The sequence below is a fragment of the Hipposideros armiger genome, unplaced genomic scaffold, assembly GCF_001890085.2.
Source record: "Hipposideros armiger isolate ML-2016 unplaced genomic scaffold, ASM189008v1 scaffold_838, whole genome shotgun sequence".
Taxonomy (NCBI): Eukaryota; Metazoa; Chordata; class Mammalia; order Chiroptera; family Hipposideridae; genus Hipposideros; species Hipposideros armiger.
The window spans coordinates 66152-83234 of NW_017732188.1; the positions used below are offsets into that span (position 1 = coordinate 66152).

The 17083-nt window shown below is 40.3% G+C and overlaps 1 protein-coding gene across 4 annotated transcripts in view; it reads right to left on the reverse strand.

Annotated features, from left to right (window-relative positions):
• Window positions 1–4211: 4211 nt before the first annotated feature.
• The window catches only part of C6 (complement C6), a 60000-nt gene continuing 47128 nt past the window's right edge, over window positions 4212–17083 (reverse strand). For all 4 annotated transcript variants that reach the window (XM_019629326.1, XM_019629323.1, XM_019629325.1 and 1 more), the window contains 3 exons: window positions 13008–13098; window positions 10450–10691; window positions 4212–5273 (listed from right to left, as the gene is read on the reverse strand). In XM_019629326.1, coding sequence (XP_019484871.1) covers window positions 5092–5273; window positions 10450–10691; window positions 13008–13098 — 515 coding nt within the window. In that variant the 3' untranslated portion in view covers window positions 4212–5091. The remainder of the gene's footprint in view (window positions 5274–10449; window positions 10692–13007; window positions 13099–17083) is intronic.

The window sequence follows — 17083 nt, forward strand, 5'->3', positions numbered from 1 at the left end:
CTAGTTGTGGAGGACATTGCTTCACTGGCCCATATTGGTATTATCATTGCGCTCTTCCCGGATGAGGCAGATCGGTCGCTGGCCTCTGGACGGCCACTCACGGGGCAGCTCTTGGCAGCTCATGCCGACTGCCGGCTGCTCACGCTGGTTGCCAGCCACTCACGGTAGCCCATGGCAATCCACTGCAGCAGGGGCTACAGCCTACGCTGTCGCCGGCGACTCACAGCAGCCCAGCTCCAGGTCGAGCTGATGTTCACCATCCTAGCTGTAGAGGGCAGTGTCACTGACCCTCATATGTGGGATCTGAACCGGGGCCCTGCTGCTCAGAGCTGGCGTCCCAAGCCAGCTCCCAACCAATGCGCCACTTGGCCGCCCCTCTCAATCATTGTTTTTAAGGACATTCACACACACACAATTTATGTAGCTATAATCATACATAGTATTGTAACCTGGTTTTTTACTTTTTATTATGTCCTTTAAAATATTTTTGAAAAGATGCTTGTCAATGGTCTTGTACCATTTCATGACATGGACGGGCCCTAATTTATTATTGGACATTTAGACTCTGACATTTTTTGCTATTATAAATAATGTTGTCATGAACATCTTTCTATATAAACCTTTGTAAGCATGGCTTTCAATGCACCATCTGTCCCTTGGAGCCCCTTGACTGGTGACACACACCTCTACTAACTGACATTTGACACAAGGAACTGAAGTTGTGTAGTTAGAACTTGTCAAAATGACAAATAGGGTAGCAGTGGCCTGTCTCACTCTCATAAAATAAAATGGATACAACCATAATTTTGTAGGCCATTTGTTTGGTTAGAAGCTTGATGCCTCATTGATTCCACACAATGTATTCCAAAAGAATGAAGGTGACCTTAGAGAGAGCCAGCCATTTAGAGTCCAATAAATCGAGCTTTGGGTGGTAATGGTGGTGGTGGGGAGGGTTGTTGCCCAACACAACCAGAGACATCATGATCTGTCAGTCTCATTACTCAGAACTGGAATTTAGGAAGGGATGTGGATTAGGTTTAGCTTGTGGGTGCTCTTCTGAAAACAACAGAAAAGTTCAATCTTTAAAACTAAGGAATGTTGGTGGTGTGAGTTGCAGGCTTCTGTAGGAAAAAAAACCAAAACAGTAAAATATTCTAAAATTTACTGAAGGCTGCCAAAAAGAGGAACTCATCAGTGGAGCTTGAACGTCACCTATTATAATAGTCTTAGAATTCTGCTTCCAGGATGTCATTTATTTTGTCAGTATCTTGCAGAATCAACAAAATTTAAAATCCATATTTAAAAAAGTACCTGAATCTGTTTCCTGTTACTTAAGCTACAAACATGAATGCTTAGTATTCATCTCTAATAGCCTAAGAGAATAAAGCTTTTACTTTTGATCTAGAATTTATTTAATCTAGGACAGTGGTAGAGATTCTAGGTCCAAATTCCAGGTTATAGTATTCTTCAGTTTTGCTCTCTACTTCATGATGATAATTTTCCACTAGCTCTTAACACTTATTGTACTAAATTGCTATATTAATATTAATATCAGAGTGTGAAAAATTCAACTGGTAAGTGGTATGCAAATTAACCTAATGCAAACTTTAATGTATTAGTGCACTCAAAAAAATCTTTTGCTACTAAGGTAACTGAAGTGGTAAAAAGACCAACTAATCACTATTAAAAGGAAAGATTGCTACAAGTAAAAGTATAACATATTTTAAATCAATGTGACTGATTTAAGTCAAACAATATGGACATAATAGCTAGTGTAAGTCTTTGATTATATTATAGCTGTAAACAGAAAACTTTTTTTTAAAATCAGTGCTATGGATTGAATTATGTCTGCAAAAAGGATGTGTTGAAGTGTAAACCCCTGGTACCTATGAATGTGAGCCTATTTAGAAATAGGATCTTTGCAGATATAGTCTAATTAAGATGAGGTCATTAGAGTGGGCCTAATCCAACAAGACTGCTGTTCTCATAAGACAATGCAAATTTGGGCAGACAGACAAGCACAGGAGGAAGATGATGAAGGCAGTCATGTGATGACAGAGGCAGAGACTAGTTCTGCTTCTATAAGCCAAAGAATGCCAAGGATTTCTGACAAACACCAAAGGCCAGGAAAAGCAAGGAAGAATTCTATCCTACAAGTGTCAAAGGAACATGGTCCACTGACACATTGATTTCAGATTTCTAGCCTCCAGCACGGTGAGACAATAAATTTCCATTGTTTTAAGCCACCTGGATTGTGGTGCTTTGTTATGGCAGCCCCAGGAAAATAATACTCATGGCTTTCACTGTGTTCTGCCCAATTCCATTTTGTTCTTGCTCATATAAGTCTGCGGTAGATTATATAGATTTCTGGTCAGTTTCTGTTTATAACATTGTCCAGTTTAAGTCATCACTCTCATATCTAATTTGCATTTTATCTCCTTCCTCGCCTCCAGTGTCAGCCAGGCTTTGGGTAGAGAATGGACATGGGTTGCTCTTGTGTTTCAAGACCTCCAGCATCATGAAAGTGATGAGGAGGGGCATGTCTCATTGTAGGACACTTCTCTCCCCTCTTTTGGTTCTGGTTCTCTGGTGTCATAAGCAAGGAAGTGGACTAGGAGAGATGGCAGGAGTCGTTTGATGTAACAGTCAGTGATAGGGTGTCACTTCTGAATTTGTTCTTATTAAATCTGGTTCTATGTTATTGATATCCTTGTGTTTTCTTGGGTTGGTGTTCTGCTTTACTCCTAATTGCTCTGTCCTCCAGAACTTCCTGTGACAGAGGCAGTTCTGCCTCCTTTTAGTGTTTTCTATGAATTTGTGTCTAAGGTTCAGGCTGGCCTCCGAGCGCCTGCCTTTCCTCTTCCCTGTGCTCCTTCTTGCAGAGCCAGGGGGACCACCAAAGCTCTCCATTCCTTCCCTATAGCTTGAGACTCAGATGGAGAAAGGACTGCACCTCTCTTATTCCTAGTCCTGTCATCCCACTCTCTTCTCACTATGAAAATGGTGCTGACCACTCCTGAAAGCATCCTGCCCTCAGCACTCTAAGCAAGAAGAGACCTCATGCTTATGCAGGGAGAACTCCCCAGTATGGGGAGTTCCATGCCTCCCAAGCCCTCCTCCAGACCCCTGCTCACCATCGGCAGCTCTAAGATTCCACAGCATCCAGCCAGGGAGAGCGGCACTGTATATCTTTGCTGTAGATGTCCCTGCACCCTACGAACAATTCTCTCAAGGCTTTAAGCATTTTCTTCCTCCTCACCAAGGGGACTAAAAGGACTTAGAGGAGGACTAGGACTCTCACTATGAGCACTGCCTTCATGTGGCTGCAGATTCTCGTGGCTGTCCCCTCCCTGAAGCCTGCCGTACAACCTGGAAAGTGTGGCGCTGGTGTGAGGGTTGCGTAGAGGTGAGCTAATTCAGTCCTGAGGAAAGTTTCTTGGCTCAATAGTTAGTGGCTCTCCTTAGAATATGGGAGGATTTAATGTCTCTTTGCTCTCAGTTTGGGGTCTTGGAAGCACTGAAGGTGTGATGCTTACAAGGGTGGTCTGCACCACCCCTGTAGTAAGAAGGGAGTAGGAGTGGCCTGACTGCGAAAAAGATGGTTACTGACTCCTGGGAAAAGAAAAACTCCCACTCAGTTGCTGTTGCACCAGGAAAATATGCTTTCTGTTTCAAGGGTTTTTTTTCCTTTCTCATTCTCTTTTGACATTGCAAGATGTTTTAGATTTTGTCAGCATCCTATGATTAATGAGATGGAGGAGCTGCATTTAATACATAAGGTCTAGTGAGGGTGCTGCCAGGTGGCTGTGCTCATAGCCCCAAGGCGAGGATCCCAGTGAGTTTTAGAGGTAAAGAGTCTGCTTCCACTGGCTTGCTTGCAGGCTGGCTTGCTAAGGATTTCAGATCAAAGGCTAAATCAGGATTAGCTATTTGATGACTCCATGTCTAAACCAATAAATGTTCTCAAAATGTGATCCCATGATGATCAGCAGCAGTATGACCTGGAAAGTTGTTAGAAATACACGTTCTCAGGCCACACCCCAGACTATAGAACTAGAAACTGGGGGTGGGTCCCAGGCATCTGTATTAACAAGCACTCCAGGTGAGGCTGATGTACACTGATATTTGCAAACCACTGTTCCAAAAAATCTTCTCTTCCCCAATTCAAAGTGACCCTTGAGCCCCTCTAAGAAATGGGTGTCTAGTTGGTATGGCCTAATACAAAAGATATGATTTATTTTAAAAATTCTCTGACGATTTTCCATCTATCACATAAGCTTAAAAACTTTGTAATGTGCTTTAGCGGAGGCAAAGAGAACCCCCTTTCTCTTTCCCAAGAGACTGGAATTTCAGAAGTTTATTAACTACTTTAAACAGGCAATTTACATTTGAGTCTGATCATCCTTACTGGGATGCTTATTACTCTGGAATATTTCCTTGTATCAGATGAGGCTTAAGTGTGGGGCTCACCTTCCCTGCATTGTTCTCTCCATAGTAATTGACACCATCAAACATACTATATATGTTATGTGCTTCTTTTTCTTTCTTTTTTATGTATGTCTTCCTTCACGTGAATGTGAGCTTCCTGAAGGCAAGAGATTTTATCTGTTTTATTCACTGCTGATTCGCCAGCACCTTAAACAGTACTTGGAACATAGCAGATATTCAGAATTATTTGTCAAATGAATGTGTGAAGGTTAGGTTTCAAGACTGTTTTACAAGTTGTTGTAGATTTCTATGTTTATTGATCCATTGAAGAACATTACAGTGTTTGTTCTTATTTCTACCTGTGAGGATGCGGAGCACCACGGGCTGCATAAGGTCCTCAGAAGTTCCATCACTTAGTGCAACATGAACAGAAGAATTTACTAGATTGATATGAAAGGTGTTACCAAGGATAAGCTACAGGGTGTCATGGGTTGGAACTGGGTAGGGGAGGCTAAGACAGGAGAGGCAGGGGAGAATAATTATATGAAACTAGCACAAAAGAGCATGTCAGTGACTTCTGGGCAGGCCAGTCTACTGTTTGCACAAGAATGCCCTTTGGAAGGGATTATTTCTGGATAGTAAATCTGTGTACCAGTAGCTGTGTTAGGGCAAACACCCGCCCAGGTGCAGTATTTCCACTTTCCTGTTGGCACATCTTACAGTTCCTACTTCACAGATGTTCGCTGTCTTCTTACTCTTTGATGAGCCCATTCTGACACAGTACAGCTGGTTTCCACCCTTGATGCACTGCGGGGGCAACAGGCAGATACATTTGGAAGTGGAGTCTGCAGAGAGAGAGAGAAAGAAAGAATGAGACTCACCACAACACTTTATGGTTTAATTTTACCTAACTTGTCCCCAGGGTGGTGAGCTCCTTGGTGGCAATAAACGAGAAAACTGAAACAAAGACAATGATCCCAAATAAACTTTAATGGTGTAAACTTGTCAGTAGTACATCTGACATTTTTATACTTTCTCGTTAGTTAGCTTTTCATGTCTTCCTCCCAAGACAACTGTGAGTGCTTCATCTGAGAGCAGTAACTAGGGCTCAGCCATCTGTATTCCCCACTCAGCTCTTACCAAGCTGCTCAAAGAATTCTGCTTCATTGATTGATTTTAAATTATGAATTTAAGGTACAAATATAAGTATTCAGAGAGAAATCTATCTGATGCCTCTGGTATAATTCATGTTGCCAGAATATCCGAGTCAGCCTGAGAATTCGCAGTGTTTACATTAATGAGTAGTTCTTTTAGGTGGATATCAATTCTTTCCCATGTGTCTCAACTGATGGGAGAAAATAGGGCAAGGAAATGGGGAGATACCCATATGCATTGTCTTTCTGCCCTTGGTAGGAAACATTTCATGAGAAAGCATGCATTTCCCTTCTATGTCCTCTGTCAACCAGCTAGAGAAGATTCTAGCTGTGGAAAACTTTCTTCATTGATGGAAAGAGCAGGGTATGGTGAAGGACAGAAGACTGTCCACCCCTGGGGAGGAAGTCAGCTCTCTAGGCTTGTGGAAAGGCCATAGTCACTACTCTCTTAGTATAGTTAGAGCTTAAATGCTCTTAGCAAGGTTATTTTCAGACTATTAACACCAGAGGCCTTTTCCACCTCCTCCTCTAATTCATCCTCCAACACTTACTTCTCATGCTTTCAACCTCATGAAACACTTCCAGGCCAGATGATATTTATCTCTTTTGTAGCTCTTATCACATACTGCCTTGCATTAAAAGTTATTCATGAAATTATTGTGTAAAGTTACTCCTCCAACTATGGTATAAGTGTACAAACTAAATCTTCCCTTCCTATTGGTTGATAGTGGCTATTTTTGAAATTCAGACAAAACACTTAATATTCATAACACTAGGCTCCTTTCAAAAACATTTGTGTTTTAACTTTTGAAAAATGAACTTTGTGGGCCGGCCGAGTGGCGCAATGGTTAAGAACTCGCTTGGGATGCCAGAGGGCCCCGGTTAGGATCCCACATATGAGGGCCAGTGACACTGCCCTCCACAGCTAAGATACTAAACAACAGCTCAACCTGGAACTGGGCTGCCGTGAGTCGCTGGCGACGGCATAGGCTGCAGCCCCTGCTGCAGTGGGTTGCCATGGGCTACCGTGTGTAGCCAGCAGCCAGCGTGAGCGGCCAGCCGCCACAGTGAGCGGCCATCCAGAAGCCGGCGACTGATCTGCCTCTCCAGGGAAGAGCGCAATGATGGTGCCAACTTGGGCCAGTGAAGCAACGTCCTCCACAACTAGATTGAAGAACAAAACGACAGCAACTTGTCTGTTCCCCTTCCCCCAACTCCCCAGCACTGTTCCCATCCCCCCAATTCCCCAATAAAAATCTTTAAAAAAAAAAAAAAGAAAAAAAAAGAAAAATGAACTTTGTTACTTTGAAGTTCCATTGTAAACTTCTTCTCATTTCATTTTAGGAAGAGAAGGAAATGAGTAGCAAAACACAAGATAATCAAGAACACAATTTAAGCCAGATGATATTCAATTCAACCCAAGATTAATAATATCCCAACTTGCCATGAGTGGGTTGGGTATAAAATACATTTTCAGCTTTCTCTTTCTTCATAAACGTTGTGGTTTGCACGTTCATGCTGTTCTATAGTGCTACTTGAACTGAATCCTCTGTGACTTTGACTTGTGCTCACCAATTAAAGAAGGCTGACAGAGGCACACCATATCTACAGGGGAGAAAATGCTTTCTGTTTTCTGATTGTGTGCAGGAGCAAAGGACATTTTAAATGACATAAATCTCTTATAAAGAAATATTCATGTATTAGTGTGCTCACTCCAAGACATTCTGCTAACTTGAGCAATATTGTTAAGTATTCAAACTTTTTAGTGTCCTTTTTAAAGACAAATTTAGACTCCTGGAGACCGTGACATTTAGATATATGTACAACAAAGAATTAATAGTAAAGGCAGATTTTTATGAAATGGTAAGCAATAGATTATTTGTTATTCAGACAGATTTGAAAAGAGTAATTTGTGGAAATATAGCAAAAAAATAAGTTCTTGCAATAGAAGAGTTCCGTGAAGACCTATTTTCCATGAAAAATAAGGAGGAATGGAAGTTAACACTGAATATATCCCTAAATGCCTGAGTGACCTATTGAAGTACTGACAGGGACTATTTTTATTTGATCTGTTGTCCAAATTCCTTTTACTTTCTGTATGTATTTTTGACAAAAGTGTTCTTACACTATGATTTTCAAAAAAAGGTTATATTTTAAATACAAAATAATGTTACATAATACTGTTAGCTCTTTTCTGCCACAAATTATTGTTTCTGAGAGAGATGTCAGTTGGATATGGTGTTGGTCAGTCAATGAAAGAATGAATAATAGTATTTATCTATAAGATGATTTAATAGTGATTAGAATTGGGTAATGTACATATTGGGCCCTGGTTTGCTGTCTCTCATGGTAGAATAGCCTTGTTGAAATATGGCTTGAAGTTTGGAAAACCCAGATATTCACCTCCTGAGTGGCAACCATCAGATGGCTTGCTAACTGTGGTTTCTGTGTCTACCCTCTGTCCTGAGTTCAATCCTGCCACCTATCAAGGGAGCTAGATCTTAATAATCAGCTTAAAGTGGATCAGGAAGAAACTTTATTTGGATAATAAGGCCTCTCCCTTTTTCCAGGACTGAGTTGAAATACATTGGGTTAGAAAGTAAAAGAGGAGTCAGTGGGAACAATAAGGTTTTTGTCTTTTTTTTTTGGTGGTTTTAGCAAAAGTTGGATGTAACAATTTAGCAAGTTTCTATTGCATACTTTATGCCTAGTTTAAGATAGTGTTTGAAAAGTGTCACAAGGGAAATTGAGCTGCCCCATTTGAGTTCTGTTAAATCTAACCTTCAACTCATATTTATATATTATATGAAGCTTAGTTGGGCTTCACAGAAGGGTCAAACTTCATCTTAGAGCAAATGTATTGCTGTGAAGTTTCTGCATCTAAGCAATTCACAAATAAAATGCCAATAGCTAATACACTTACAGAAAATGGAAATGTAATGTCACTTCTTAAGTACCAAATTGACAAAGATATAAAGGAGTGAAAACTGCAAGGTTTGGTGAGGATGTGGAAAGGCAGTCTTTATCATACATTGTAGATAGGAATATAATATGGTAAAAACATTTCTGGGAAGCAAGTTGATACAATAGACTTTATAATTTTAAATAATATGTAACTAGAAATTCCATTTTTTAAGGTATATCGTAAGAAAACAATCTTACATTATAGATTTATCTGCAATATATTTGCCAATCCAGCATTGTTTATAATAGCAAAATATTGGGAAAAATCTAAATGCCTAACAGAAGACTGATTAAATAAATCACAAAATGCCCACATAGGCTTTTGCCCAAATTGAAAATTATGTGGCAGAATAATATATGATGATGTGGAAATAGCTTCATGATATAAGTGCAAAGCAGAGATATGTAAAATAGGATGTAGAATGTAAACCTATTTTATTTTTAAAAAATATGTAATATAACCAGGGCCACCCTGAGGTGTGTTGTGACCCCGGGGAAATTTTTCTTATGGGATGCCTCACTATAGAAACAATTAAAGACACTCCAAATTAGAATGTCAGCACCATATTGGCAGTCCAATCTCAAACAATCTTGAGAGAAATGACCCTGCTGGCCTATGGCTCACCAGGCTTCTCTCTGGGAATGAGAATCTAGCTCCGAGCCAAGGATGACTCTACAGATGGAATCCCCGAGCTCCTTGGAGCATCTGGTTGATCCCATGCATGGTGGAGGAGAGAAGAAATAGGTCAGAGAATGTTCCACAGGGACAAGCAGTGCCTGCGTGAGTCCATGAGGGACCCTGTCTGGGTTCAGAGCATCCTGCCTGAATAACACTGCCAGCCCTAGCTAGTCCCAGACACAGCAAGAAAACATAAAACAATTTGAGGAAGATGCTTTCAGCAATTGGTATCCATAAGGAACCCAGTCCAGGCTCAGGGCACTCTACCTATGTTGGCCCCAACTGGTCCCAAATGCTAAAGGAAAGCGTAGGCCATTTTGATGCATGCCCTCCAAAGCTGGGAGTGGGGAAGGATGCCTGACGCATGAGATTGGGATGGGCACATTTTTTTAATATTAGTTTTAGGTGTACAACAACATAATAGTTATACATTTAAACCCCTCATAAAGTAATAACCCATCTCCCAAGCTACCAGCCCTTTAACATCTTATATAGCTGTTACAATACCATTGACTATCCTCCCTATGTTGTACTCCACAGCCTGTGACTATATATACCTACATATTTAGTTATAGTTGACATTCAATATTATTCTACTTCAGCTCTTGAGGTATATAGCGCATTGGTCAGGCATCTACACGGCTCATGACGTGATCCCCCTGATAAGTCCAGTGTCTATCTGGCACCTTACATGATCTTTACAACATTGTTGATTATATTACCCATATTGTATTAACTACCAATTTGTATTTATTAATGCCTTCACCTTTTCCACCCTGCCCCCAATCCCATTCCCTTCTATCACCCTGATAGATCTAGTACCTATCTGGCACCATACCTAGTTATTACAACATTATTGACTATATTCCTATGCTATACCCTACATATCCATGACTACTGTATAACAACCAGTTTGTATTTCTTAATCAGGTGGGTACTCTTCTCACTGGGGTCTAAAGGTGGTACTGATTATATATGCATAGAAAAAAGATTAGAAAGATTTACACCAAAATTGTTAAAGTAGTTATTTCTAATTGTGGGAGGGTTACATATTTTTTTTTGGTTTAAATCATGTTATGAAATATTTTTACAATAAAATGAAACTATTATTGATTAAGGACAGGCTAATTTTAAGAGAGAGTATATAAATGCAAATAAGATATACTAAGTGAGAGGAAGGTTAAGTGAGAGCGTTTCTAGTATGTGGTCACCACTGGAGCTTACCTGAACATTTTTCCCAATCATAGCAGGTATCATAGCCACAGGGTTCTTTCTTTGTGCTATTGGAGGAAAGTTTTGTCCTTTCAAGACCCCATGCTAAGTGTAGACCATCTTGGCAGGAACCAATATGTAGAAAATGGAGTTGCTGATTATTTAAACATTTCTTGGCCCAAAATTTACAAGCAGGTAAAGTAAAATAATGACTGGAGTCTGAATCAAACACACAGAGATCTTCTGAATAATGGCTGCCCAAGAGAGGAAAGCAAGCATTAATATATGAAGACAAAAAAAAAAAAGAGAGAGAACATCTAGCCAGTTAACTTACTACCCAGTTATCTTCCTCCTGCTTCCCCCTCCCCATATTTCTCTTCTTTCAGACCCTAATTTCATCTTGCCTGCTCTGGGATTCATCTTTCTAAAATTTCATCTTAGTGTTGGTATTACTCCCAATTGCCTTTGAATTAAAATCTGAATTTTTAAATTCTGGTAATGAAGATCTCCATATTTTGACTTCAATCAACTTGCCTTTCTAGAATTATTTTCCCATCCTCAATCCCTCTATCACCTGACAATTGCTTATTGATCATTCTCTAAACTGGTACGATTTTTCTTTCTTTGCTGTCATCCCATGTCCTGCTCAAGCAGTATTGCAGTCTCTCCTCTCTGCCTATCTGTGTCCAGTTCAATTCCTGCCTACACTTTGAAACTAACTCCAATCAACCTAGCCCATGGTAGTCTGTAACTCTTCTGAACTCAGTAACATGCAGTAATTGCAACACCAGAATCATATATCATCATATAGCTTCACAAGTGTGCTTGTATTATGATTAAGAACATGCAATTTTAAGTAATTCTTGGGTAGCTTGATTAATCTCTCTAAGTAGATGATGAATCCTGCTACCAAGAGGTAACCAGTGGCCATAGCCCTTGTCTTGCTGAGAGGGCAAGAATTCTGATTACTCCAAATTTGAGTCTCTTCTCTAAAGACAATTTTAGAGTTAACAATCAGTGCAGTAGTGTGTAAAATTGTTTCCAAGAACTAAAGCCCATAGCTGAAAAGAAAAGGCCATTACTAATTTCAGTGAACTTAGGCTGTGGGGCCAGCCATTCCCATAAACACCTTCAATTCCATATAAGAGAACTGAGGATTACAGAAAGAGGCTAGAGAGGTAGGGAAGAGCTGAAATCCAGACAGTTCCAGAGGGAGGTCTGTATTCTCATGGTTTGGTACTACAACAATAAAGAAAAAAGTTTCCTCTGGGTTAACTGGACAATATGAATGCTGTAAGTACTCCCCAGCAGGGCATCTGATGAGTGAGGGGACTCCAGCAGCAAGAAGCTGTGTGGTGGCCCACTGGTGAGGCTACTGAGGAAGGCAAAAAGAGCCAACTTTTTGCTGAATTGTGTCAGTGGAATTATATAGAAAAAGAACCTGTAGTGTTTGAATGAATGAATGAATGAATGAATGAGTCCCTACAAGCATTGGTTCATCTGCAGCACAGAGGAACATGAGAGCTAGTCAGTGTAAAAAGTAAAGTATAACAACTGGGCACAATCTGTTGGCTCCTCTCCCCAACATTCATTCTTTCTTCTCTTCCGCAATCTGATTTTATTCTGCAATACCTTTACATCCAGCCAAAGAACTACATTTCACAGCCTCCCTTGCAGGGATGTGAATAAGAGAAGAAGATGGAATCAAATGATGGGTCTTTGAGAAACTCTCCTTCAAAAGAGAGAATGTGTCTGTTTTTGGTCATCCTTCCTTCCTGCTCCAGCAGAGCAACCTTAGACCATGCAATAACTTTCAGGATGGCAGACTGGAGAGCAAGAAGCAGCCTCAGTGCTATCTGAAATAAGAGACTCACCATACTAGCCCCAGATTGCCTACCTCCATATTTATTTTGTGATATAGGGAAACAAAATTTTATCTTAAGCTAATGTTATTTTGGATTAAATTGAGCTGAAGATAGTCCTTAAATTAATAAGTGCCTTTGACACTCCTGGCTTTGTTCATGTAAAGAAAAGGAAGTTATAACAACAAAGAGGAGGTAGATAACTAGTCATGGCATTCACATGAGGATATATCATTTTTCTTATTCATGCTCTCTGCCCCTGCATGAAAGAATAAACTGACAAAGGTGTGTGTGTGTGTGTGTGTGTGTGTGTGTGTGTGTGTGTGTGTGTGTGTGTGATCCATGCTCATGCCACTCTCTCTACTCCAAGCTTTTGAAGTCACAGCCTTGCCATGGGAACAGGTAAGCTTTGAGGTAACTAAGCCTGAAGTTTTAAAATGGACAGAAATAAGTCCTTATAATCAAAGTGAGGCTGTTTTAATAAACAAAAGCGATGCAAACTTAGGAACTAGGCTGAGAGATCATTAAAAAGCTTGCAACCAGTGCAGAAGGAGGAATTTAACTAGAGCGCGGACGGTATCAGTTATGTGAAAAGTTAACATGTTTCATGTTCTTGCTTCAAGAAACTCAGCTACTCCATCTACCTAGTCTGGTTACACTAGACTAGTTTTTCCAATTTCCAAACATAGTCCATAGACTATCTCTTACCTACAGTCTTCTTCTGGAGACATGCAAATACATTCGGATCCTACTTGTTTTTGTCCTGGTTGACAATGTCCCTTTAATGTTTTCAGAATATCTGAAAGAAAAGGAAAAAGAGTGAAGAGCAGTGCATAGTGTAGATTTCTTGCGATAAACCTGAATTCAGTGAAAAGGTTTTCATTTCCCTCTTGCAGTTAGACATTCATTTTTGCTTTTACAAATAAGTTGTCATGAAATATTCCATCTGAAAGGTCCTTTCTGGATTTCATGAGCTGTCATTTTCCAACCTAAAATTTTTATTAAGTTCAGATAACTAAAGGACATGAAATTGGTGAAATTTCTGTTCATTTGCTTTTCAAATATTCACTGAGCCACTATGCTATTCTCACCAGTGCATTAGGTTTTGAGGATGTGGATTGAGCAAAGTTTGACCCAAATCTTATGCTCACAGAGCTTATAGTCTTGTGGAGACAGACAGCCTTTACTCAAATAAACACACTAATACAAAATAAAATTACTGCCTTTATTAGAGATATTAAAAAGAAAGCATATAATCAAGAAAATTGATGTAGCTGGGAAGATTAGGAATGGTAAAATGAGAAAAGGGAAAGTATTCAAAGAAAAGGAAACATCAGGCATAAAATTATTAAAAGAGAGTCAGCATATGACTTTCCTGGAACTGCGAGAAGGCCCCCATGACTGATGTGCATAAAAACAAGAGTATGGAACAAGGTCTGGTCAGAGAGGTGGGAGTGTCAGGCTGTGTAGGGTCTTATAGGACTTTTGAAGGACTTTTGTCATTAACTTTATAAGCAGTGGAAAGTCTTTGATGGATTTTAAGCAGTGGGAGGTGTGACAAAATAGGTCTGGATTTTGAAAAAGAAATTAATTCTGTCTCTGTGTGGAGCATGGAGAAGTGGTCAAGAGGGCCATGGGTAGGCAATCTATGAGGTTATTATCATAGCTCAGGAGAAAGAAGATGGTAATTTGGACCAAAGTCCCAAGTTGGAAATGGAGAGAAGTGGATAAACTTGAGACATATTTAGCAGATAAAATAGATGCTCTGTATTTTGTAGGTAAGATACGAGAGCTGTGAAGTATAATGCTTAGGTTTCTGGTTTGTGTAGGAAAACAGACATTGATGCATCTAATAGAAAATATTAGAAGATGTTAGTTTTAGGGAGAGGAGAGTGATGACTCGAGTTTTTGTCTGCATATGTTGAACTTATGGTATTTTTAAGACATCGAAACAAAATAGTATATAGAAATTTGGATATTCAGGTATAAAGCTTAACGGAGAAGTCCGTGCTAAAGATTTAAATTTGTTATTAGTGTATGGGGGGGGGAAGGGGAGAGGTCATCGAAGCTACAAGTGTGAGTGAGATTCCCCAGCAGGAGAGTGTAGCATAAGGTGAGGGGACAGATCTGAGCCTTGAGGAACTCCGAACATTTAACATTCAAGAACAAACAGGATCCTGCCAAAAATAGAGGGCAACAGCCAGAGAGGTAGGATCTAAATTAGGTATTGTTGTATCTTGGAAACCACAGAGAGAACGTATATGCAGAAGAAGGTCAACATTGTTGAATGTTGCTGAGGTCAAGGGAGATGAGGACCAAAATATTGTCCATTACATTTATTTATTTATTTTTTATTGTTAGTTTCAGGTGTACAGAACAATGCAATAGTTATCCTTTTCACCCTTCACACAGAAACAACCCCCTTCCCCCCATCCACCGGTCCATTACATTTAAAAATATGGATATCAGTGACGACAATTCTGCAAATGGCTGTTGGGGAGCAATGGCTTAAAAGTCTGGTTTTCTTATAAGAAGAATAAATGAAGAAATGCAACACCTAAATGTAGCTATTTATCCCTCGTGATATTCTAAGCACTAGGATATTATGGTGGGAACAAAAAGAAAGAATGAAAACAGCAGTGATCCTTTTTTCCATGAATCTAAAGGATAGTGGCAAAACAGACACTAATCAAATACTCATAGTAATGGATTTACACTTAAAGGCTGAGATAGGTATTTTGAACTAAGGGAACATCATTCTAGAAGATCACATAACAGAAAGACCCCAACTGACAAATGTAAGGAAGGATCCACAAGGAACTGATGCTTGAGCTAAAGATGAGCAATTGAGTAGTGCGTATGTGAGGAAGGGGAATTAAAGTAGAGAAAATAACACCCGGGTATATTACACAGAAAGGAAAATCTTGGTAATTTTGCTTACATTAGGGCTCACCCAGAGAACCTTTAGGCTGGGTGAATTGGACCTGGAGCTGACCTCTGGGCCTGTGGGATGAAACAAACTTTCCTGGACTGAATCTGATGAATCAGGCACCCACAGAACCACAATGGCCTCTGAGAGCAAGTAGTTGTCAAAGTAGGGCAGTAGGCAGCTATCTATATATTCTGACACATTAGATGATAGAGCAGGAAAAGTAAAGATTAAAAAAAATCAGCAGGTTTTCTTCTTTACTGCTATTTTCCTTTTCTACTATTATCCTCCGTTGGGACCCTCATTCCGTCTGGTGAAATCTGACCCAGAACTTTCATGAAAATGGAGAACTTTAGCTGGTGATAAGGCCTCAGATACTAACATTTCCACTGACATGGTATTGTTTTTCTTTGTATAGCTCTACTTCTTTGCCCTTTGTAAATAAATCCGCACTTAGGTCAGGGAGGGATCCAAGTCACACATTGTTTCCAAAGAGAATCAGCTTTCAAATAACGAGGAGCCTTGCTCTGTCACCACGGATATGAAATTGTCAGCGATGACATGCAAGGAGCTCCCTCACTAAAGGTCAGGTTGAAGCAGGAACTGACTCTTCGCTGCCCACAGCCCACAGCACAGTTTGTGAGAAACATGGAAACGAGAATGTTGTGAACTTGGAGGGGCTGAGGGCAAGGGGCCCCTCCAGAGGCGTTGATTTCTCGGAGAAAGGAACGAAGTGCCTGTGGAGGCATGGGGCATCTTATTTTTTCACGATGAAGGAATTAAAAGTCTTTCCATGGTCAACAGATGGCCTGAAAGCCTCTTTACCTCACAGCTTCCCACATATTAAAAGAGTGTTCACTTTTCTTGATGATATTTTTTCTCTTTCTGTGAATCCCTTCATTGATCTTTTTGTCAATGTTGTTGGAAAGTGTATGAGATAAGATATTGCTTTCCATTATCTAGATGTAGAACATTTTATTATCTCTCAGTTTGGATTAGAATTTCAATTTCTTTCCCAGAGTTGTGTGTGTGTGTGTGTGTGTGTGTGTGTGTGTGTGTACATGTGCTGTTATTTGCATAGAGAAGAGGATGCTGCCTAAGATGCCTGAAGGATCTTAACTTTCTGAAGCCTGTGCATCCCAAACATATTGATCCCTCTGACATATGCGTGTGCGATCAGGAGTCAAGAGAAACCAAGCCACAATATTGATCTGAAGTTCTTACAAATTTTCATGAGATGTCTTTACCAATAGTTTTAAGGTTATTTAATGGGCTAACTTTCCCCCTTCACACATTATAAAAGCCCAGAAGAGGATAAAGAAAGCAAGATGGCAAAGAACTTGGGGAATTAGCAGACCTATTACGCAGTTCCTGTTTGACCCAAACCATCTGACCTTGGGTCTAATTTAGCTTCTCTGTGCCTTCTGTTTTTTCATAAACAAAATGGGCCTAATCATATCTGACCTCAGCTACAGACTCAAGGATTCTCTGATTAAAAACGAGACACTCTTAGGGCCGGCCGAGTGGCTCAGTTGGTTAAGAGCTCGCTCAAGAGTCTGAGCTCTGAGCAACAGCGGTTCGTGTCCAGCCCGAGCTGAGCAGCCGCTGAGCTGCCAACAGGTAGCAGGATGGCTCAGCTAAAAAAAAACAAAACAAAACAAAAAACGAGACACTCTTCAGGCTGGCTGAGTGGGGCATTGGTTAAGAGCTGGCTTGGAACACCAGAGGACCCCGGTTCGGATACCACATATGAGTGCCAGTGACACTGCCCTCTACAGCTAAGATGCTGAACAACAGCTCAACCTGGAGCTGGGCTGCAATGAGTCGCCAGCAACGGCATAGACTGCAGCCCCTG